Below are 24,341 nucleotides of genomic sequence, written 5' to 3'. Positions count from 1 at the left end.
CTGGCTCCAGGAGTGGATGCATTATCCTTACCTGAATTTCCAAATCCCTCAGGCCAATGTGATTGGTTCAGGGGAAGCATGCGATCCACACTGGACCAATGACTGGCAGCTCTAGAACTTTGCTGATCTTCCCAAGAAAAGGGACGCTCTATCCTCTCTCTCTCCTCTCTTCTCCCTTCTCTCTCAGCTACAAGGACAGAAGCTGGGAGCTGCTGGAGACCATCTTGGTGACCACATGGGAAAAGCCTGCCTGAGAATGAGGCCAACAGAAGGGAAAGCAGAAATAGGAGATTGAAAGGGACAAAGGCCTGTCAACACTGTTTAGCTCCTGGATCCAGCCATGCCTGAATGAGTTATACCACTAGACTTTTCCTTCTGTGACCTAATTTTGTTTAGATTACTTTAAGTTTCTGTTACTTGCAATGAGGAGTTCAGAGTCCAGCCTAGCTTGGCTGAGTGGGGAATCGGAGAAGGAGGCAGTCCTCTGAGGGCAGGACCATGCCTACCCAAATCAGCTTGGTTTCCTAAGAATTTTGCCCAGGCCAATGCATAGAACAGAATTCCAGAAGTATACTGAGTTAAAAGCACCGTCTGGCCGGTGTGGCTCAGTTGGTTGAGCATTGTCAAGTGCACCAAAAGGTTGCCGGTTTGATTCCTAGTCAGAGCACATACCCAGGTTGTGGGTTTGATCCCCGGTTGCGGTGTGTATGTGAATGTGTACATCAATGTATCTGTCTTACATTGATGTTTCTTTCTCCCTCTCCCTCTCCCTTCTTCTCTCTCTAAAATCAATAAAAACCATAAAACCAAAAAAAAAAAAAAAAAAAAAAAAAGCACAAATAGTCTGGTGAGAATTCCTTTTTCTTAGTTTATAATAAATAGACATACACACACAGAAAGAAGTCTTTTTACAAAACTGGAATCACACTGTACGTCTTCAAATGTCACTTTCTGCACAGGCCTTCTATGACCACCCCATCTACGTCGCTCGGCCTCCATCCCATCTCTTGTACCATAGCGTGTTTCACTATCTAAATTAGGTTATTTTGTTTCTTCTGCACCGTCTCTTCTCCCAGAATGTCAGCTCTACGAGACCAGGGGTTTTTCTCCGCTTATCATTGCTGTGTCTCCAGGCTCTCGAACAGAATGGTTAAGTATTCAATACGTATTTTTTGAATCAATATCGTTCTGTATGTTGTTGGTTTGTTTGTTTTAACGAAGTGTTGTGATCACAAACATCTTTCTAGGGTAAAAATATGAATCTCCCTCTACGTTTGAGATGAAGGCATGGAATTGTACTGGTCGGATGGGCCGTGTTTGTTTCCCAGACCTTACTGAATGACTGTGTGTGAAATAAACAGCCACATGAACCAGGGGATGGGTGGATCAGTACTTCTTTTCCTGCAGCGTAGAGTAGGGCAAGGGGAAGAAGAACCCACCCAGCTTTAACAGGCTCGTCCTGATTCGCAGGGAGAGGACTTGAGCAAACACAGGTGACTTTGTGCTCTAACAAGAATTTCCCAGGCAAAAACAGTCCTCAAACACACACAGCTGAGGACAGGCAAACAGTTCATTGAGGATGGAGTTGTTTATTAGGCTCCCACCCTCAAATAGAATTAACTTTAATTTTTTCTAATTACAAAAATAGTATTGATTTAGTATAATAAATTTTCTTTTCAGACAATACAGAAAAATATAAAGAGAGTAAAAAACAACCATAGTTTTAGAGCATTTTATAAATTATTTCATAGGTTTTTTTCATGGCATCGACATTATTTAAATCCTAAGGCATATTTGTGCTTTTTAAAAATTCAACAGTAATAGCTAAGGTTTATTAAGAACTTATAATCATATGCTTGTTGCTCTCTGTTTACTAATTTTAGCCTAACAATAGTTCTGTGTGATAAGTTATATTACTAACTCATTTTGCAGATGGGAAAACTGAGACACAGAGAGGTTAAATGACTTAGCCAAGGTCACACAGCTATAGAGGTGGTTAAGCTGGGATTCAGACAGAGGTTAGCCTGGCTTCAAGGCCCATGACCTTAACCACTACACTACATTGCCAGGGCGGGGCACAGGCCCTTTACTAAGACAATATCCACAGATAAGAATAATCATTTTTAGTATCTGCATTTACTTTCATATTAATGGATAATTAGGATTTTTGCAAGTTTCCCCTATTCATAAACAGAGGGGGATTTCCCTTTTGGTCTTTAAATGAGGTAAGAAAACTGGTTAGAGACACCACAACCAGTGTTTCTAACCCAGGAGAATCAATAAAGGGGCACAGCACACTTGGAGCCATTATGCACGTATACATCATCTGGGGGAGTTACTTTAATTTTCGAAATATCCATAAAGTACTTATCACGTGCCTGTCATGCTTCTAAGAATTCATGAATATAAGTTCAATTCAGTCCAAAAATAACACTCTGAAATACTTACTTGGGAATCTTGCCCAAGATGACAAAGGCGGTAAGGAGCAGTGCTGGGATTCAAACCCTGAATATTTGGCCAGTGTCTGATTCTTTTTTTTTTTTATCCTCACCGGAGGACATTTTTACATTTATCTTCAGATAGAGCGGGAGGGAGAGGAGAGAGAGAGAAACATCCATGTGAGAAAGACACTTGGACTGGTTGCCACCCACACGACCCCAACCAGGGCCGGGGACAAACTGCAACTGAGGTACGTGCCTTTAGCAGGAACCGAACCCAGGACTCTCTGGTCTGTGGGCTGATGCTCTAATGGTTAGAGTCTAACTACTGAGCCAAACTGGCCAGGGCCACGGTGTCTGACTCTTAACCCATGTTCTGCCTGACCGGTGGCCCACAGAAGCCACCCAGCCTGCCAGGCCTCAAAGCCTGCTTTCAGCTGGGAACTGAAAGGAGCAAAGTGAGTATCTTTTCTTCTTCTTTTAAACTACGTCCAGATTGGAGTTCTTATGGCCTAAGTCCACGCAGGCTCTGCCCTGTTCTATGCTCGGGGTCTCCCAGGCTGAAGTCAAGATGGCAGCCTGTCTGTGTCCTCGCCTGGAGGTGCGGGTGATTCCACGTCCAGGCCCGTTCCAGGCGGCGGGCAGAATTCGCTCCTTGCAGTGGTAGGACTGAGGCCCCAGTTCCCTTGCTTGTTGGCGGTAGAGGCTGTTCTCTGCCATTAGAGGCCTCCCGCATGCCTTGTCCCATGGCTTCTTGCGTTTTTTATTTAAGAGAATCATCTAAATATCCCACAGATTTGTCTTGAATAAGAACCAAAGAAACCGGGAAATCCCTTAGAAACAGGTGCTCAGCAGGACTTCAGTTTTGTTCGGGGCCCCTGTGCTGGTGTGAGGTGTCCCTTTCTACAGAAAGCTGGATCATGTCTGCTGGGCCAGGATAAGGGAGATTTCCCCAAACCAGCACCTTCGGGGTGTACAAGGGGAGCCTTGGAGATCACTGAGGAGCAGAGAGTTTCTTTGGAGAGGGTCTTTTGTGTTACTGCATACATAGCACATAATAGGTGCTTAATCCGTATTTCATGACTTATACTGGACACTATTACAGGTGTTAGAGTTCCTGAGAGTCTAAAGGGGATGACAGATAATAAGGAGGTAAATTAAAAAACAAACTCAGAATATTCTGCTACATAAAAGAAGCCACACCCAAAATGCCACATATATGATTCCATTTATAGGAAATGTTCAGAATAGGCAAATCCAGAGAGACAGAAAGTAGATCAATGATTGACACTTTGGGTGATGGAAATGTTTGGAACACAGACAGTGGTGATGGTTGTAAACATAATAAAAGCCATTGAATTGGACACTTTTTAAATGATGAAGTCTGTGCTATATGAATTACATCTCAATAATAGTTTTTCAAACTTTTTTTTTTGTGGTACGTGCCCCGAGCGGGAACCGAACCCGGGACTCTCTGGTCCGCAGGCTGACGCTCAACTGCTGAGCCAAACTGGCCAGGGTTAATTTTTTAAACATTTTAAAAAGGGAAAGAAATGGGATAATTTCACATGATATGTGCAGTGAGGACAAGGAAGTAAAATGTTGGAAGAAGTAGTAGCTGGTTGGGCAAGTGAACAGGGTGGTTTCTGAAGGCTCCAGGGAGGTGTGACATTTGTAATGACCCCTGATTTATGACTAGGAGGCAGCTATGTAAATATCTAGGACAAGGCAGATGAAAGATCAGTATATGTGAAGGGCCTTTTTTCGGAGGGCTTCCACACTGGGGAACTGGCGCGCTTCTAGGTGCCCACCGTGCCACGCCCCAAGCTGCACGCGGACGGAGCTCCTTTGTTTGGGACCTTGCTTACGTATCTCTTCATCGGGCTGTTGATTCACCAGAGTGATAATGCTAGCACCGTAATTCAGATATATCAAAAAGAAGCCATAAAGTGCTTCCTTTAAATGAAAAGAGCATCTCAAATGATGTCTGTGTTTACTTTGTGTTTTTATAGGACAGCCCTGCTAGGGCCTCTCCGGGTATAAGGGTTCGGGAAGGACTTATTTATGTAAAACAAAAGACACACCCAACTACTGATGTCAGTGTGCTTAGCCTGCTCCTTGTACAGCCTGGTGCACGGTGCCTCCCTGGACACCGACATGTGACTTGATGTTTGTTTACTGTCCAGGGGACGTGTGGAAGATCAAGGGCACAACCCTCATACCGATAACTTTTAAACATCCACAGATCCACGTAAGGATTTGTTCAATGAAGTGATTGACTAAAATGTGAAAACAACAACAAAAACCAAAGGCCCTGAGGTGGAGACAAGTTTGGCACGTTCAAGGAGCAGATCAGGGAGCAGAGCCTGGAGCCCAGTGAGTTGGGGTCCAGTGAAAAAGGTACAAGAGAAGGTCAGAGACCCCTGCAGGGCAGAAAGCAGACCAAAGAGGGCCTGCAGAGCACTCAGGGGAGTTTGTTTTTAGTTCACAATAAGATGGGGAGCCATGGGATACTTCAGAGCAAGAGAATAGCATGATATAATGAATGCTTAACAAGCAAGTAAGAGGCCCTGGTCGGTGTGTCTCAGCGGTAGAGTGTCAGCCCATGGACCAAAGAACTGCGGATTTGATTCTGACCAAGGGCACGTAGCTCGATTGCGGTTTGTCCCTGGTCCTGGTAGGGGTCGTACGGGAGGCAACCAATCGATGTGTCCCTCTCATGTCAATATTTCTCTCTCTCCCCTTCTCTCCCTTCCACTCTATCTGAAGATAAATAGAAAAATATCCTCGGGTGAACATTTAAAAAAAGCAAGTAAGAGTAGAAGCAGCAGAAAATACAAGTAAAGCCCTTTGTCACTCTGCCTGTCACGAGGAATGTTCAGTAACTGCCAGGCGTCTGTCATAAACTAGACACATGCCAGCTTGTCATACAGGAAGTCGAGGCCATGGTTATTTGATATTTTCATCTTTGACACTGCCTCACCTTCTTATTCCGTGAGTCACCAAGCTCTGTCAATTCTTCCTCCCTAGCCCCTCACCCCTTCCCCTTTGTATCCTTCCCACTGTCCCCATCTTGAGACCTAGTGACAGATGGAAACACTAGTTTCCAGGCTGCTCCTGGGATACCTTTTTTTTTCTCCCTTTAAAAATACCCCTCCCCCCCATTTCCTTGCTGTATATTATTTTCAGGGGAAAAAAAAAAATTAAATACCAATAAAAAGAAAAGGAATACCCATGATCTACAATTCAGAGACAACCGTTATCAAAACAACAATATGTTATTCCTGCCCTTTTTAATTTAATTTAATTTTTATTTCTTTTTGTCTTAGGTTTTATTTGTATCAAGGTTATGCATACACATAAATTGAAGAGCCAAAGTTTCTAAAAACAGAAATCTCCACTTCACTCCCTCCTCCCACCTCTCCCTTCCCAAAGACAACCACTTTGACCTCTTTTAACTGATGTTTGATATTTAACTTTATGTCTCTAAATAATAGGCTTCTATTTCCATTTCTAAATTTTCCAGTCTAATCGTCTTTCCCACTACAGGATATGAGGGTCCTCCTCTCTTTCCTTCCCTACACTTGACCCCAGCACGTACACATACCCTTCCCCCACCCCCCATCCTGTCAAGACTGTGATAGTTTTGGTGAGATCAACATTTACTGTTTACATAATCGTGACCATGCAAATGCCATTCGTAGCCGCGCTCCATGGTAAACTATGGTGTCCTTTGCTTTCCTGCACAGCTTTATAGTTTTCCTTGAGTTAATAATTGTCTTGTCCCCTTTCCCCACCCCGAGCGGACCTCAATTCCTCAGTATTTGTTTTCAGTTCAACTTTAAACTTTTGCCAGTGGTCCAAGTGGCCGTTCAACATCGTCCAATGCTTCAGAAATGGTATTCATTTACCTTTTTTGGAGGAATCTCCCTGGGGCCTTCAGACGTGCTGGAATCTTGACTGGTTACCCTCTCTGGGATCTTCCTTCACTATCACCCGGGAATTCCAGTTGTTTCTATTTTGTGCTGGGTTTCTGTTTCCTAAATGTGCTGTCAAGTGGGTCACCCTTCTGGGCAGCTGAAACTCTGGGAAACTGTTTAGAACATGCACCTCAGAGTTGTCCCACCCAAGGGGCAAGGGACTGGAGGTACTTGTCCTTCAACTTCTGTCAGTCATTGGTTGAGGGCTGTTCTGGGAACATCAGCATCCCAGTAACGCTGGCTTGTCCTGTGCTCAGAGAAGTGCTTAGAGCAGTAGGCCCCTCCAGGGAGTTATGAGCGGTCACCAACAGTCTGCTATGATGTCTGCTATGATGTGAGATCCGGACACTGGAGATCCGGGAGGGCTGTGATAGGACTGGAATCTGTATTTCTTCACAAACTCTCTCAGATGTATCTTTTGCACTTGACTCCACTGAATTCTACAAGCCCAGATTTTTCATTTCTGCCCAGTAATTTTAGTGCCTGTTACCTGCCAAGTGGCCAGGACTAGATTAAAACATTAAAGTCCACAGCTATAAAAAAAAAAGTATGCCCTTGCGCTGGCTGGTTTGGCTCAGCAGTAGAGCGTCGGCCTGCAGACCAGTGAGTCGCAGATTCAATTCCAGTCAAGGGCACATATCTCGGTTGCAGTTTGTCCCCGTCCCTGGTCAGGGTTGTGCAGGAGGCAACTAGTCGAGGTGTCTCTCTCACCTCAATGTTTCTCTCTCTCTCCCTCCCACTCTATCTGAAGATATAGAAAAATATCCTCCTGTGAGGAGTAAAAAAAACCAAAACGTTATGCCCAGCTCTCCCTTATATGTAAATCCACATGAAACAATACTAAATAGTAAAAATAAATGAAGGGAAGGTCAACAGAGAACTTATATTTTCCACAGTGTGGTAGGCAGAGAAATGCCCCCCACCCCCAAAATATCCACGTGCTAATCCCCAAACCCTGCAAATACGTTCTTTCACATGACAAGGGGGGATTAAAGTTGCTAATCAGTTGAATTTGAGAACATCAGGATGAGCTCAATGTAATCACAAGTCTCTTTTTTTTTTAATCCTCACCCAAGGACATTTTTCCTTTTTTTTTTTTTTTTGTTCAGATAGAGCGGGAGGGAGAGAGAGGAAGAGAGAGAGAGAGAAACATCGATGTTAAGGGACACATTGAGTGGCTGCCACCCGCACGACCAACCGGGGCCAGGGACAAACTGCAACCGAGGTACGTGCCCTTAGCGGGAACCGAACCCGGGTCTCTCTGTACCGCAGGCCGACGCTCCAACCGCTGAGCCAAACCGGCCAGGGCATCACAAGTCTCTTTATAAAGGAAAGAAGGCAGGAAAGTCAGAGAGAAGATGTGATGACCAAAGCAGAGGTTGAAGTAATGCCATTGTTGGCTGTTTTTTTTTTTTTTTAATCCTCACCCACCTGAGGATATTTTTCCATTTATCATCAGATAAAGTGTGAGGGAGGGAGAGAAAGAAAGAGGGAGGGAGAGAGACACACATCGAATGGTTGCCTCCTGCAGGACCCAGGGCCGGGGACGAACCGCAACCGAGGTATGTGCCCTTGATCAGAATCGAAACCACAACTCATTGGTCCGCGGGCTGATGCTCTAACCGCTGAACCAAACTGGCCAAGGCTCATTGTTGGCTTTGAAGAGAGGAGATGTGGCCACAAACCATGGAATGTTGGCGCCTCTAGAAGCTCGAAAAGGCAAGAAAACAGATTCTTCCCTAGAGCTTCCAGGAGGAACACAAGCAGCCCTACAGACACCTTGCTTTTAACTCCATGACACTTCTAACCTATACAACTGTAAGATAAAAATCCGCATGGTTTTAGGCCAGTTCTTTGTAATTAATCTCTTAATATATTTCTCCTCCTGGTTCTGCTTCTCTGATGGAAACCTGACTGGTACACATTTGGTAACTGCTTTGATTTCCTTTAAAAACATATTTGAAACAGCAAATGCATTAAGTTTTTGTTGGTGCCCCTGTTCTGCTGACAGCTTCGAGCATTTTCTAAGCTCTCTGGGGGAAAGAGTAATGAACAAGACATCGAGTTTCCATAGCTGTAAAATTAGGCTAATCAGAGTATCTCATAGGGTTTTTTATAAAAGGTAAATAAATTACTGAACATAATGTGCTTGGAATAATATCTGGTACAGAGTAAGTGTTCAATAAATGTTAAAAGAGAGAAAGAACAGCCTGGCTGGTGTGGCTCAGTGGTTGAGCATCAATCCATGCATTAAGAGGTCACTGGTTCGATTCCCGGTCAGGGCACATGCCCAGGTTGTGGGCCTGATCCCCAGTGGGGGGCATGCAGGAGGGGGCCAATCAATGTTCTCTCTCATTGGTGTTTCTACTTTCTCTTCCTCTCCCTCTAAGATCAATAAAGAAAAAAAACTTTTTTTAAAAAGATAAAGAACAGGATATAGACAGGAGTGTGATAAGCTCTGCTTTCAGGGACTTATATACTAGAGGGGAAAAAGGATGATAAACTTAGGAAAGAAGGAAAAGAGGGAGGGATGGAAAGAAGAAGGGTAAAAAAAGTCTGATACTGGTAAGTAGCTCAGAAACACTTATTTTAAGACTAGACTAGGCTCAGCTGTCCATGGTAGGCCAAATCCAGCCTGCCACCTGCTTTCATATGGCCCCTAGCTACAAATGGTTTCCACATTTTTAAACAGTTGAAAAAAAAAAATCAAAAGAATATTTTGTGACATGTGAAAATGGTAAGAAATCCGAATTTCAATATCCATAAAGTTTTATTGGAACATAGCCATGCCCATTGAAATAATCTATGGCGACTTTCCCACTGTAAAAGCACGGTGGAGTTGTTGTGACAGAGATCAGACTGAAATATTTACTGTCTAGCTTTTTACAGAAAAAGTTTGCCAACCTCTGCTTTAGGCTGAGTGGTCATGGAGGGCCTCCCTGAGGAGGTGACATTTAAGTTGAAATCTGAATGGCAAAGTTAGACATAAGAGGGCAGAGAGAACAGAGAACAAAGGTACAGCTTTCTCTCTAATCCTATAAAAACCTCCCAAAGGCTTCTGTCACAACCATGATGGGGCCTTGAGTTTCTGCAGGATCTGTGGGGTCCCAGGGTCACAGAGCCCACAGAGATCACGTTGGGGTAGGGAGCCGGGACTGCCTTGCACCAGAGCCTGCCATGCCCTGCGCCAGCTCCTTTGTAGCCTGGCAGGGCACAGGAGCCCAGGAACTGCATGTCAAATGGCTTTATTTGCCTTCCAGGGGGCAATGACCGGGGATTTTAGATTCGTTCCCAGGAATAGGTGAGAAGGGCCTGTAATGTACTCATAGGCCTGAGAGCAGGTGTTCTTTTACTTCCTGGCAGCAGGTCTGTGATTGCCACAAAGCCTGGACCTGATGACAGGATGTGTGGCTAGGGCAGTGGGTGGGACGGCAGATAAAATGGGGCATCCATTGCTCAATTCTGGGCCGTGCTTTCATCCTGGCTGACCTGCAGTCCAATGCAAGGGTCCTACCCCTGCCCATGGGGGCTCGACTCCAGCTAGTTGGGGTTTTCTGGGGCTGGAAGGAAAGTGACAACCTCAAGCCCTGTCCATAAGTGTGGCTCAGAGAGAACCTAGCTCTCAATCCCAATCATTTTTGCCAGGCTTCATCTGTGACAAGGGGAAAAAAGAGGCTGTTCACCCCATTTAGAGCACAGCCTTTGCCAGAATCACAGCCTCGGCACTTGCCAGCTGTGTGACCTCAGGCAAGTGATTGACTTCTCTGGGCTTTAGTTTACAGATTGTGGTAGTATCTGTCTCAAAAGAAATGTAAGGAATTGAGGAAACAATACTGTAGCCCAGCACCACACCCACAGGAAGGACTCAGTAAAACCTTGGCTGATTCTAAACACATTCTCTCAGTTAGCTTTGATAGCAGTTGAAAAAGGTATGGGTTTGAGCCAGTCAGATCTCTTCTCTGCCCAGCCAAAAGCTGGAAGTCATCCTTGACTTCTCTCTTTCTTTTACATGCCACAGTCCATCAGCAAATCTTACCTTCAGTATGCACCCAGAGTCCAAGCATTCCTGCCATCTCCATAGTATCACCTTAATCCAAATTGCGATCAGCTCTCACCCAGATTATTGCAAAGGCCTCGCGGCACATCTGAGGGCTTCCATCCTTGCCCCCAAGCACCCCCCCCCCCGCCCCACCCAACTTATGGTCAAAGAGGTCCTAATAAAAGTCAGGTCACGCCCCATCCGGTGTGGCTCAGTGGTTAGAGCCTCAGCCAGCACACCAAAGGGTCATGGGTTAGACTCCTGGTCAAGGGCACGTATCTGGATTGCAGGTTTGTTCCCTGGTCTCGACTGGTCAGGGCATGTGTAGCGGGCAACCGATAGATGTGTCTCTCTCACATCGATGTTTCTCTCTCTCCGTTCCAGTCTCTCTAAAATAATCAATGGAAAAAATATCCTCGGGTGAGGGTTAACAACAACAAAAAGTCAGGTCATATCACTCCTCTTTTCAAAACCCTATTGTTTCCTAACACATCTAGAGTTAACTAATGTCTTTATTTATTCAGTGATCATTTATTATTGAGTACCTACTATGTGCCAGCTACTGTTCTAGGCATTGGAGATAAAACAGAACAAAAACCTCTTCATTCTGGAAATTTACATGCTCATGGAGGGAGAAGAACAATAAACAAATATATATGTAAAACATAATAAGTTTGGTGTTCTGGTGAAAAATAACTCAGGGAAGGGGATGGGTCTTGGATTTTAAACAGGATGGTCAGGGAAGGTAGAACGGACAAGATAAGGATTAAACAAAAAGCCCTAAAGTGGGAAAAGTGGGAGCTAAGGGCCAACGGAGTACAGCCATGTGCCACTTGACAATGGGGATACATTTTGAGAAATGCATCGTTAGGTGATGTCATTCATCATTGTACAAACATCACAGTGCACACTTACACAAACCTAGACGGTATAGCCTACTGCACACCTAGCCTACCACTGTGTATGTGAGGTCGGTTGTTGACAGAAAGTCATTATGGTGATTATGCAGCACATGACTGTATTCTAGGTGAAAGGATCAGCCAGCGCAGAGGTGGCAGTGTTCCTGGTGTATTTCAGCACAGGAGAAAGCCACTGTGACCAGAGTAGAAAGAGTGCAGAGTGGAAGAGGGGATCCTCCTCAGAAGGGGAAAGAGAGTAGGGTTGAGTCCTGTAAATATTCCAAGTTGTCTTTTTTTTTTTTTCTCTGATAAAGATTGGAAGCCAGTGGAGGTTTTGAGCAGTTTTACTTTTTTTTTTTGTACGTGCCCCTAGCGGGAACCGAACCTGGGACTCTGGTCTGCAGGCCAATGCTCCAACCACTGAGCCAAACCGGCCAGGGCTGGGGCAGAGTTTTAAAAGATCACTGGGGCCCGCTGTGTGGAAGACCGTGGGAACAATGGCAGGGTCAGAGAGACCATTTAGGCAGCTTTGCAGATGTTATAAGATGGCTTGGACCAGGACAGAGGTAGCAGCAGAGGTGGTGTCAAATCCAAAAGCCTTATTATATTAGTCCAGCTCTCCTGATGGGATCCCTCTTACTCCTCTAACCTCACCTTGTTCCTTCCTGTATCACCAACCCACAGACCACTGCTGGGCACATATAGGCATCAATGATCAAATTAATCAATGATCCATCCCCTAGATCATTATCACCTATTTTAATAATAGCCATATAATCAGAACTCAATAAATGTTTACAGATAGAATACTGCACAATTCTGCAAAGGCCAGGGGGCTAGTCGTCTTTACAGCTGAGAGAAACTAAGGCTTAGACCGGAGAAAGGTACCCCGCACCCGCACCCGCACCCGCACCCGCACCCGCACCCGCACCCGCACCCGCACCCGCACCCGCACCCGCACCCGCACCCGCACCCGCACCCGCACCCGCACCCGCACCCGCACCCGCACCCCGTGGAGTCCCTCTGCCCAACCTAGGGTAGAAGCTTCCTTCCCCACATTCAATAAGGGTGAATCACAGGGACCGCTCAAGAGTTTCCCTCAAAACGTCCCCGCCCTGAGGTGGGGAAAAGCCGAAAAAAACCCCGTGGAGTCAAAAAGTCAAGAAGTCCTGGAAAAGCCCAGGAATGACCTCCCAGAGGCCTCCTCCCACCCCGGGCTATCGAGACAAAGGGACGGAAGGGCCGCCCCGGCGCGGCCGAGGCCCCGCCCACGGCCGTCGGCCCGCCCTCGCCTTCAGCGGAAGCCGGAAGCAAAAGCGGGCCCTGCTAGCCCCGCGGCGCCGAACTCTGTGGTCAGGAGGCTCCGCAGGATTGGGGAGAAGATGGCGGAAGAGGAGTGAGTGGGCTTTTCCGGGGCGGCGGAGGCGACAGGGCTGGGCCCCAGTGGGTGACAGCTAGAGCCTCAGGCCGCCCCCGTTCCCAGAAGGCGGAGCTCCTTGCGCTGGTTGGCCAGGACTGACCTTGCTGGCCCCTGCGAGGAGGGCGGGAGGGACGGGCCTGGGCCCAGCCCAGCCTTGCATTCTACTTGAGGTCGGAACCTCGGCCTGGGGATCGGTCGCCCAGCGCAGGCCTCGAAAGCCTTCTTGCGGCAACCGCAACCCCGTTTCCCTTTCCCAGTTTTCGGTCATCGGATGATTACGGAGTGTTCCGCCTCCTCCTCCGGGAAGTCCTCCTCCCGCATCCCTTAATTAGCCATTCTCCTCCACTGTAACGATCATTTTTCGCATCTGACTTCACTGAGTTTCATTCATTCCTTAACTGTTGGCCATCTACTATATTTCAGGCCCTGGGCACATAGTAGTGAGGGAGGTAGACCAGGAGCCGCCCTCTGGAGATTTACTTTGTAGTAGGAAAAGACCATAAATAGACAGGATGATTTCAGTGCTCTAAGGAAGTGAAATAGTGGTAGGGTGGGGGAGTCTACTCAGGAAGGAGTGCTAGTGCCGAGGGTACAGCGAATACAAGAGACCAGAGACAAGAAGGGCTTCAGTGCCTTTGAGGGACAGAAGGGCAGGCAAGGTGGTTGGAATGTAGAGAGCAAGGGGGCTAGCCATACAAGATGAGATGGGGGTGGGCTGGGTCCAGTCCTCCAGGTACTTCTGGGGAAGGACCACCTTCAGTCCATCTCCATGCCTGTTGGGCACAGTGTATTGCATGTTACAGATGCCTTATCTGTGTTTGTGGAATGAATATGTGAAAACTCACAGGGAATCCCATGGTTGAAATGTGGCTCCCTCAGCTGACAACTTTTCAGATATGTCTCTTGGCTGGGTGGTCATTTCTTTTAGTCACCTTATTTATTAAGCATCCACTTTGTCCCAGACACTAAACTGTACCTCAGCAGCACAAAGCAGAAGGCAAAAGAAGTGGTATGAACCAGTGATTTCAAGTTTGGTCTCAGTTCTGCCACTGACTGAGACATTGGCCAAGTTATGCAACCTCTCTGAATCTCTGTTGTTCATCGGTATAAAAGGGAAAGTAAGAGTATCCACCTCGGGCATGTTCTGCTTATTAAATGAGAAGTTGTATGTTACTTAGCCCCTGAATGAAGCAAGCCTCAATAAACATTAACTGTTATAATCACAGTTACAATGACTATTACATCAATATTGCACTAGTGTACAATCCCAACACATGTGAGAGAGCCATAGGGAACGTAAGCAGTGGAGTGGAGTGGGGTATTAGACAGGGAGGTTACACTGAGCCTTTTGAAATCTGAGAAGGATTTTGTCAACTAGGATAGGGCATTCCAACCAGATCACCAATTGCGCAAATTCAGGTGGCTTCTTCAACTTGTGGATATAATCCAAGGCAAAGAATGTAAACTGGAGAAATAAAGGCGCCAAGTAAATAATGTTGGACCTTGTAATTGATGAGACTCCAGTTTGCCTCTGTTTAAATCCCCGATTAAGGCCCCAAAGCAGGCGGCATGTGGTTTCTACACAGGCCCGGATTCCCTCTTGTTCCTGTCCTCTAAGTGGCTGCGTTCAGTGAGGACACTGGTACCATTCTGTGGCAGCAGGCAGGAATTTTCTTAATCAGTTTCTCGCCAAGGCCTGGTTGTTGGTTATAAGACTTATGATTCCTATGAAGCTCTGTGCCAAGTTCTCTCTGTCTTTGTATGTTGATACTTTGGGGCCCTTTTTCCTTTATCTAATTTTGTTTTTTTGTGTCCTCCAACAGGTTCCCCAACACAACTCATGAAGGTTTCAATGTCACCCTGCACACTACCCTGGTTGTCACTACGAAACTGGTGCTCCCGACCCCTGCCAAGCCCATCCTCCCTGTGCAGACAGGGGAGCAGGCTCAGCAGGAGGAGCAGTCAAGTGGAATGACTATTTTCTTCAGCCTCCTCGTCCTAGGTGAATGCTGAGTCACCATCGTCTGCCATCTTGAGTGCCTGTGTATGCTGTCTGTGTGGTTAACTCGGTTTAAATCACTGTTTAATTTGTCAAGTCCTCCATTTGGTTTTCACTGCAGACACTGAGGGACAGTGATCAGTGCATAATATTATAGCAGAGTACTTTTTTTCATAAAATCATAGAGCTTAGCAATTCTGAAGAGCCCATTATGAAATATCTTAGATGTCCTTTGGAAGAGAGAATTAAAGAGTTTTTTTACCTAGAAAGGACCTTGAACATCTTATCGTTTAGTGGATTTCAAACTCTGCTCATGAGAGTCTATGTGTGAGTGTGTGTGTGAGAGTGTATGTGTGTGGTGGTGGTGGTGGTGGTGGTGGCAGGAGGTAGGGGGAGTCAGATGGGAAGGCATCTGACTTTGATCAGAGCATTTGTCTCATATCTATTAAGCTTCTGTGTAAAATTTTATCTAAAGGTTTTGCTGCTGAGGAAAAGACCAGGTGCCCTTGCCCTAACACACTGCTGTCCTTAACCTCTCATTCCACTAACCGTGGTCATGACTTCCGTCGTATCTGTTATTTACTTATGTAATGTTTTTCTTTAAGTGGATTCACTCTCTCAAACTTAAAGTCTCATTTTGTTCAACCTCCTACTTTAACCGGTGAGGAAATTTAGGTCCAGAGAGGTTGTTAAGCGATTGCCTGGCGTTTGGGAGACTAGTGACTGATACCCAGGTTACCAGACATCGGTTAAGAAGTTTAGATAAAAGGCATCAACTTCAGTGCCTCCCAGAGTCTATAGACAGTAGACAGCTGTGTTAAACACAAAAAATCCAGTTGAAACTGTACAACTACTTTGGGTTAACTGACTATAGAACAAATAGCTTAGAATTTGACCCAAGTTCAAACTCTTGTTTGAAAAGCAAAGTTGGCATGTTTACATTTCCCAATCTTCTTTAATGATAGTTAGTCACATTACCAATTAGATCTTTTCATAAAAGTGAGAGTTGTAACTGGATTTAAAGGTGCAGAGTATTTCTCTGATGTCTATTAAGAGTGTTTTTTAAAAAAATATGTTTGTATTTATTTATTTTTTATCCTCACTTGAGGACATTTTTCCATTTTTTGTTCAGATAGAGTGGGAGAGAGAGAGAGAAACATCGACGTGAAAGGGACGCATCAGGTGGCTGCCACCCACACGACCAACCAGGGCTGGGGACAAACTGCAACTGAGGTATGCGCTCTTAGCGGGAACCGAACCCAGGTCTCTCTCTGGACCGCAGGCCAATGCTCTAACCACTGAGCCAAACTGACCAGGGCTATTTTTATTTTTTAGAGAGAGAGGAAGGGAGAGAGAGATAGAAATATTGATGTGAGAGAGAAACATCGACTGATTGCCTCCTGCACACCCCTCTACTGGGCATCAACCCTACAACCCAGGCATGTGCCCTGGCTGGGAATCTAACTGGGACCTCCCAGTCCATGAGAGGATGCTCAGTTCATTGAGCCACACTGGCTGGGCTTAAGAGTGTTTTTTGAGGGATAAGGTCATTTGTTTCACCCTTGCATTCAGACTATTTTAGAGTCGATTTTAATAATACAGTGATTTAATTTAAAGTCCTACGACTCATCCTTGTCTCTTCATAGATTAAAAAAACAAAACAAAACAAAACTGTTACATCAGGCTTCTTTCACTTAGCATCATGTCTTCAAGGTTCACCTGTGTTGTAGCATGTGTTAGAATTACTTCTTTGTATGGCTGAATAATATTCCATTGTAAGGATATACCACATTATGTTTATTCATTCACCAGTTGATAGGCATTTGTGTTTTCCACCTATTGACTATTGCAAATAGTGCTGCTATGAACATTTGTATACATGTTTCTATTTCTTTTGGATAAACAGTATATACATAGGAGTGGAATTGCTGGGTTAAATGGTTACCCTCTGTGTAACTTTCTCAGGAACTGCCAGACTTTTCCAGAGGCTGGCTGCACCATTTTACATTTCCTCCAGCAATGCCCAAGTGTACAGTGTCCCATACAGATTTATAATATGCCCAGGTAATTTTTTACCCTGTAAATGTAGTTAAAGTCTATTTCTAGGGAATTACTTCAACAATCAAGGACTCCTATTTTGTTAATTTTTGTTGTTATAGTAGCTGAATACAAAGAAGAAAAGCTGTTCTTTTCTTGATCAAGAAATCTTTAGTTCCTTAAGTCCTGGAGTATTTTTAATTTATTTACATTGTTGTCAGCTTGATATATTAGGGAATATAAAAGACTGGCCTGGAAAAAAACTTTTGTTTTGTGATCTTTTTTTTTCACAGGAGGATGAAAAGCATAAGTAAGACTCAAAGTAATTTTCAGGGTGTGTAGCATTTAAGATTATTTTGTGCCAAAGACCACAAAACTGGTTTTTATAATGTGCTTTTTCATCCAGGCAAGATTCTGCCCAGTGTTAATACATGTTTGGGGCCAGAAAGGTCTGAACTGTATTTAATAGTGCTGTATATTTCTCTTGGATTGTCTTCTCTTCATACAAATCATAAACCTAGGTTCTAGCGTCCCTCTAATGTCATGTGGGTCCCATTTTCACCTAATCAGATTCTTGGCAGTTTATGAGTTGGTATCTCCACTTTTTATGTGTAGGTCAACATGCTTTAGCAGAATGGAATGCTTCTTTTTAAGTAGATTTGAAGGTATTTCCTTTGTTCTTGTATATTCCTGATTAGATGTTAAGTCTGATAAAGTAAAAAAAAAATACTGTGAATAGGTAACTTGCTAACTCATTTAATGCATGAACTTTGTTGAACTGAGGGAAAACATTATTAGTCCATAGTTCATTCTAGATTTCAGGAACTACTAACCTGTAACATACTTGCCACTTTTGTTTACTATGTTAGTCAAATCAAATGAGATTGTAACATTTGGTCCCATAAAGATGGGAAAGGATTACAGTGTGTTCCTCTTTGTTGAGAAGGGATGCCAAAACTTTTGACTTTTAGAAACTTGTCATCAGTTGACTTATGTGTACTTAACCTTTGCTGATCTTTGACTCTGCAGAAACATTGCGGAGTCACTGTTATTGATTTGCACTAGAGTTAGCAATTAGCATCATTTGACACGTATTTTATGGGCCATTAAATTTATTGAGTTATTAAAATGGACATGTCTGTTTTAATATAATTTACATAATTATTGCTTCAGGCATGAAAAATTGGATGCATTTTAACTTTTGGTATGCATATCTTCCATGCCACATAGAAGTTTTTGTCTCTTCTTGCTTTCTCTTACCCCAAGTGTACTTGGAAACATGTATTTGTATTTGTGTATTTAGTTTTGTACATTCATGAGCACATACACACGTACAGGCATATATAGCTTGGAGTTTGTTTATTTTAATATAAACGGGGTCCTGTAGCTTGCTTTTTCTTCTCACAGAATGTCTTGGAGATCTTTTCATGTTAGTGGGGTTTTTTAAAATTATTTCATTTTATTTTTTGGTAGGTGCCCCTAGCGGGAACCAAACCCAGGACTCTGGTCCACAGGCCAATGCTCCAACCGCTGAGCCAACTGGCCAGGGCTCTATGTTAGTGTTTTTTATATATATCATCTTTTTTATTTATCATCTTTTTAAAGGATGTGTATGTGGTAAAAATAAACAACAAAATTTACCACTTTATTTTTTTAAAACACACAGGACAGCTTATTTATTTATTTTTAATCCTCATCCAAGAATATTTTTCCATTTATCTTTAGATAGAGCGGGAGAGCGAGACAGAGAGAGAGAGAGAGAGAGAAACATTGATGTGAGAGAGAAACATTGATGTGAGAGAGACACATCGACCAGCTGCCCCCCATACAACCCTGATCATGGCTGGGGACGAACTGCAACCAAGGCACATGCCCTTGATGGGACTCTAACCTGCAGCTCTTTGGTCTGAGGGCCCACGCTCTTAACCACTGAACCAAACCAGCCAGTGCCAAAATTTACCACTTTAAAGTGTACAATTCAGTGGCATTTACCACATTCACAATGTTGTGCAACCATCACTATTTAGTTCCAGAACGTTTTTATCACCTCAAAAGGAAACTCAATACCCAGTAAAAAGCATTCACTCCCCATTTGCCCCTGCCCCCAGTCTCTGGTAAATATAATTCTGCTTTTAGTCTAAGAATTTGCCTACTCAAAATATTTTCTACAAATGGAATCATAATATATGATATTTTATGTCTGGCTTCTTAGTGTCATGTCTTCAAGGTTCACCCATGTTGTAGCGTGTATTAGAATTACTCCTTTGTATGGCTGAATTGTATTCCATTGTAAGGATATACCACATTATGTTTATCCATTCACCAGTTGATGGGCATTTGTGTTGTTTCCACCTGTTAACTATTGTAAATAGTGCTATGAACATTTGTGTACATGTTTTTATATGGACATAAGTTTTTATTTCTCTTGGATATATACTTAGGAGTGGACTTGCTGGGTTAAATGGTTATTCTCTGTGTAACTTTCTTAGGAACTGCCAGACTTTTCCATAGAGGTTGGCTGCACCATTTTACATTCCCTCCAACAAGGCCCAAGGGTTCCCATTTCTTTACTTCCTTACCAACATTTGTTATTTTCCACTTTGTTGTGTTTTGTTTTTTAATTATAGCCATCCTAGTGTGTGTGAAGTTTTATTTCACTGTGGCTTTGATTTGCATTTTTATAATGACTAATGATGTTAAGCATCTTTTCATGTGCTTATTGGTCATTTATATATCTTGGAGAAGTGTCTGTTCAGGTCCTTTGTTCATATTTAAATTGTGTCGTTCTTTTTGTTGTTGAATTGTAAGAGTTCTTTATGTATTTTGGATACTAGATCCTTATCAGATATCTGATTTACAAATATTTTCTCCTATTCTGTAGGTTGTTTCTTTCAGACCTTATTCTTTTTAATGGCTGAAGACCTTCCTTGAGCCCTATATTTTGCTCCCTCTGTTGATAGTTTCCCCCTTTGCTCTGAAAGATGCAAATCATTCTTTGATTTATGAGAATAAATGTGTTAAATACTTTTTTTTCCATCCAGCTTGGTGCAAAGAAAGAGCAGAAACTGATTCAGCTCCCTAATTTATTATCAATCTACTTTTCAACCTGCCCTTTTAGACCGTAGGCATGCTTTGGTCACATGTTACAATTATGCATTGGAACTTTTTTCTTGCTCTTAGTATTTAATGTAGGATTTTTCTGACTAGGTTAAATATTTATAATAACACCACAGATTGACAGTTTAGAGCACAGAATGAAAGGAGGACAAAATTTCTATATTTACAACTGTTTCCTTTCTCTGGCCACCTGGTGCTTTTTGGTGGAACTAAAGATATCTAATTTGTCAATGCAGACTCTGAGGATGGCCATTTCACAGCCATGCAGATTGTTGAAACATCTCTTTTTACAAAAAACCCCAACAAAATTATTTTTAGTATTACTGAGATGATACTGTGATTGATGAGATGGCACACCACCTACATGCCTAGCAGAAAGAGACGTGCACGTTAACATTTGGACCAGGAAATTACATTTAGGAATATTTATGAGAAAGTATGCTTTTGGGGAGGGGGTCCAGAAATAATTTATTCCTCTCAAATAGTTTGATATTCTATTGTTCTCTTTTCTTTCATGATAACACCTCTGTGAGGAAAGTCAGACATTATTCGAATTTTGGTGACTGGGGAATGAAAACAGCCAGGAGAGAGGTGGTGGGTGCCCGAGGTTAAGGGCACAGGGTTGAAATCTGGTTCCACCCTGCAGTACCTACCAGTGAACTGATCTCTGATCCTCAGTTTTCTCATCTAGAATCAAAGGAGATGATGGTAATAATAGCTAATTAAGAGGGGTGTTGGGGGTCAGGTGAGACAGTGTTTGGAAGTGCTCACTGCAGTGCCTGGCTCATGGGGAGCCCTCAACCAGTGGGAGGCCCAGTATCCAGCTGGAGAGCAGGTACCCCATCTTGAGGTCTCTGGCGTTCTTAACAGCAAACCAGAATATTTACTTTGTTCTGTTTATAAAACACCCTCATTTTCTGTGTTAAGAAAATCAATGACCAGGTGGCGAAATACTTTGTGTCAGCATATTCTGTTGTAATTACATAAAAGTGATTGATTTTATTGACTTGCGCCTCACTATTTAGAGTTTTCCAGTGGATGACTACTTCAAAAAAGTTGAGGACCATTTCTTAGAATCAGGGAAGTTTGCCCTGGCCAGTCTGGCTCAGCGGTCAGAGCGTCGGCCTGCAGACCAGAGAATTAGGGAAGTTTGAATAATTTTAAATGGTTGTATAATGTTTAGAACAAAATTAGATGTCTGATGCTCTTAGATGTAAGGAAGCATGAAGAAAATGTTATAGACACTGTGAGTCTACATCCAGTTTAAGAAATAAGAAATTGAGCCCTAGCCAGTTTGGCTCAGCGGTTAGAGTGTCGGCCTGTGGTCCAGAGAGACCCGGGTTTGGTTCCCCCTAAGGGCACGTACCTCGGTTGTAGTTTGTCCCCAGCCCTGGCCCTGGTTGGGTCATGCGGGTGGCAACCACTTGATTTGTCCCTTTCACGTCGATGTTTCTCTCTCTTTCCCCCTCCCACTCTACCTGAACAAAATATCGAAAAATGTCCTCAGGTGAGGATAAAAAAAAAAAAAGAATAAGATATTGAGCCCAGCTGGTGTGGCTCAGTGGTTGAGTGTCAACCCATGCACCAAGAGGTCGCCGGTTCAATTTCTGGTCAGGGCACATGCCCAGGTTGTGGGCCTGATCCCCAGTAGGGGCATGCAGGAGGCGGCCAATAAATGTCCTCTCTCATCGATGTGTCTGTCTCTCTCCCCCTCTCCCTTCCTCTCTCTCAAATCAATAAAGAAAAAAATTTTTTAAAAAAAAGAAGAGATTGAAAATTCCACCGAAGTTTACAGTATCACTGACAGTTATCCATTTCCCTGGCAGCCCTACAGAAGTAACTGTTGCTTTGAACTTGGTGTTTATTGTTTAAAAATGTGCTGTTTTAACAATGTCTTGTTTTCCCCACAGCTATCTGCATCATATTGGTGCATTTACTGATTCGATACAGATTACATTTCTTGCCAGAGAGCGTTGCCGTTGTTTCTTTAGGTAAGTGCTTATTGGTGAGTCTATAATAAAAGCAGTAGCAAAAACTATCATTTTTTTAGTGCCTCCTACTGCCAGGAACCACAAGAGATGTGGCACATACCTGATCTCATTTAATCCTCACTGCAACCTGCCATGAGGGTGTTATGATCCCATTTTACAGGTGAGGACACTGTGCCACAGAGAGGGGTGATGACCTTATGAAGGTCACATAGAAGCCCCTTTGTACAGCTCGAAGGTCTTTTCTACTTCTAGAACAAACACATTGGGGCACATTGAGCTCTGCTACTAGGCTATGCTGGCATCCAGCTGAACTAAGGCATGTCACTGACACTTTAATTCATAGTGTCACTGAATTGTACAGCCAAGAGAGGCTCTCACTTTGCAGTTTAGTGAGAAATGACACACTTTAACCAGAGTCAGATCTAACAGTCTTCAGAGAGCATTCCATTCTACCCCGAATTTCTCTCGTTTCCTGTGGCAGTGAACTCTTAAGATAATTAGCCTCTATTTAGAGTGAATGAATTGGCATAATAACAGGTGTGAGCTCACATGCACACACGTTCATTGAAGTGGTTAGTGGAGGAAGAAGCAGAGACCTTATTTTCAGTATGTATTAAGATCAAGTGGAAAATGTGGGTGGATGCTTAAGGCATAGTAAGTAAGGTTTTACTAAGTTCAGCTAAAGCTCTCATCAGATTCTATTGTAGTTACTTACGGGCCTACTGATGATATTTAATTTTTTCTTATCGCTGATGCTTTAAGTTAATTTTCTTTGCCTTGTAGATCTTGTTTAGTATATTTAGTAATTCTTTCACAGTATAGCTGTGTTTTAGGTTAGCTTTGGAAATGAACTCTCAGAGTTTGTTCTTTCTCCTCCCCTCTGTCACCATCTGCATTCCTACTGCAGTGGTTCAGCCCCTACTATATTGTCCCCGCCCTTCACAGTACAAGTTCTGGCCTATGAGCTTTCACGCTGCCATCTCACTTAAGCCTCATGACCCCCAGAGATGCCATATTTTAAGGAAGAGGCACCACTGTATAGAATTGATCTTCGGTAAAGAGCTGGAAACCAGTTTTGCTCAAAGGAGATCCTGTTCTCTATTTAGCAGGCTCTTCAGCTGTGCATCCCGGCAGATTCCAACAACCTTAGCTAACAGTATAGCCTTAGTGCTCTAAGAATGGGAGGGTCATTCATTAACATCTCTTTCCTGATATTGGGCATGTTGAAAATAGGTACATAGCTAATACCTATTATTCTGGGGCATTTCAGTAAAGACTTTAAAAAAGCTATTCCAAGGAATTTACAGTTTTGCAGTCAGTTTTCATAGTTTCGTAAGAATAATAAATATAGTTGGTGTGTATTTAGGTGTGTGCACATGGAAATTAAAATGATGGTTCTTATCATTTGGTTTGGAATGTCAAATTCTTCACTGTCTCTTTAACATGTGGGTTACTGCAGGGCAGATCAGTGGCTACCGGTGCTTATATTAGGACCTACAACATACATTGGTGGTTGCCTACCCAAGAGCCCTCTCTTTCCTTCTTCCTTGAAAGTAGAACCTCTATATTGATCAGGTGTCTTGCCGAAATGTGCTCAAGGAAGATCGGCTCCTCCAGCTCAAGACTGGCCTTCAACATCATCATAATTTTATTCTCCTTTGCCAGAGAGGGATGGAGGCAGCAAGGAAGTGTGAAATCCAGTTCTGGCCAGTGAGACCAAGGGGAAGGGTGCTCACTGGTGGGTCTGGGAAAAATCTTTTCCTCTCTGATAAAAAGAGTAATCTTCCCTTTCTTTGAGCTATTATATGAGGATAGGCTGCCTGGAGTACTGGTAGCCATCTTGCTGTCACTGTGGCTCAAAGACAAAAGCCAGAATGCTAAGGATTGCCAGGGGACAGATGAGAAGCCTAGTCTGGACTGCATTTTTGTTTTGTTGAATTGAAAGCTACCTATCTCTGAGCTGCCTATTATATGAGATGATAAACATCTATTGTTTAAACCATTTTTTAGTCAGGTATTCTTTTACTTGCAGCCAAAAACATCTTAACTGATACGGGATAGAACTCTTTCCATTCAAAGGACAAAATCAATTCAAATGGACTCAAAGGAAATAAATTGGTGGGGATGAAGTTACACATCTATTGGCTCATAGAACCCAAAAAACCACAGGTGGTGCTAGCTTCAGACTTAACTGGGTCAAGTCTCCTGCACTGAGTTTTTCTCCATTTTTCCACAGTGCTTCCCTTTGTTTTGGCTTCACTTTTGGGCAGGCTCTGTCCATGTGGTGAGCCCTCATAGCTTCAGGCTTACTGTCTTCACAGTGGCAAGCACAGTGGGAAAGGTGGCTTCCTCTTCTCTCTGGTTCCACCAGAAACTGTAGATGAACTTTGACCCCTTGGCTACCCCAGAACTGGGCATGGG

The 24,341-nt window shown here is 43.6% G+C and overlaps 1 protein-coding gene across 8 annotated transcripts in view; it reads left to right on the top strand.

Annotated features, from left to right (window-relative positions):
• Window positions 1-12,662: 12,662 nt before the first annotated feature.
• The window catches only part of SLC9A8 (solute carrier family 9 member A8), a 73,258-nt gene continuing 61,579 nt past the window's right edge, over window positions 12,663-24,341 (top strand). For 4 of the 8 annotated variants that reach the window (XR_004957017.1, XM_036244092.1, XM_036244093.1 and 1 more), the window contains exons 1-3: window positions 12,663-12,752; window positions 14,600-14,778; window positions 21,840-21,920. Coding sequence is in view for 3 of the 8 variants with exons in the window: in XM_036244092.1 (XP_036099985.1) it covers window positions 12,739-12,752; window positions 14,600-14,778; window positions 21,840-21,920 (274 nt within the window). In the remaining 5 variants the exon portion in view is untranslated. Of the gene's footprint in view, window positions 12,753-14,599; window positions 14,779-21,837; window positions 21,921-23,585; window positions 23,659-24,341 lie in introns of those variants that run through there. The other 4 variants (XM_036244100.1, XM_036244096.1, XM_036244094.1 and 1 more) reach the window with 3 other exon arrangements.

The sequence above is a fragment of the Molossus molossus genome, unplaced genomic scaffold (genome assembly GCF_014108415.1).
Source record: "Molossus molossus isolate mMolMol1 unplaced genomic scaffold, mMolMol1.p scaffold_m16_p_6, whole genome shotgun sequence".
Classification (NCBI taxonomy): Eukaryota; Metazoa; Chordata; class Mammalia; order Chiroptera; family Molossidae; genus Molossus; species Molossus molossus.
Note: the sequence above shows the minus strand (reverse complement) of the source record. Positions and strands in the feature narration are given on the sequence as shown.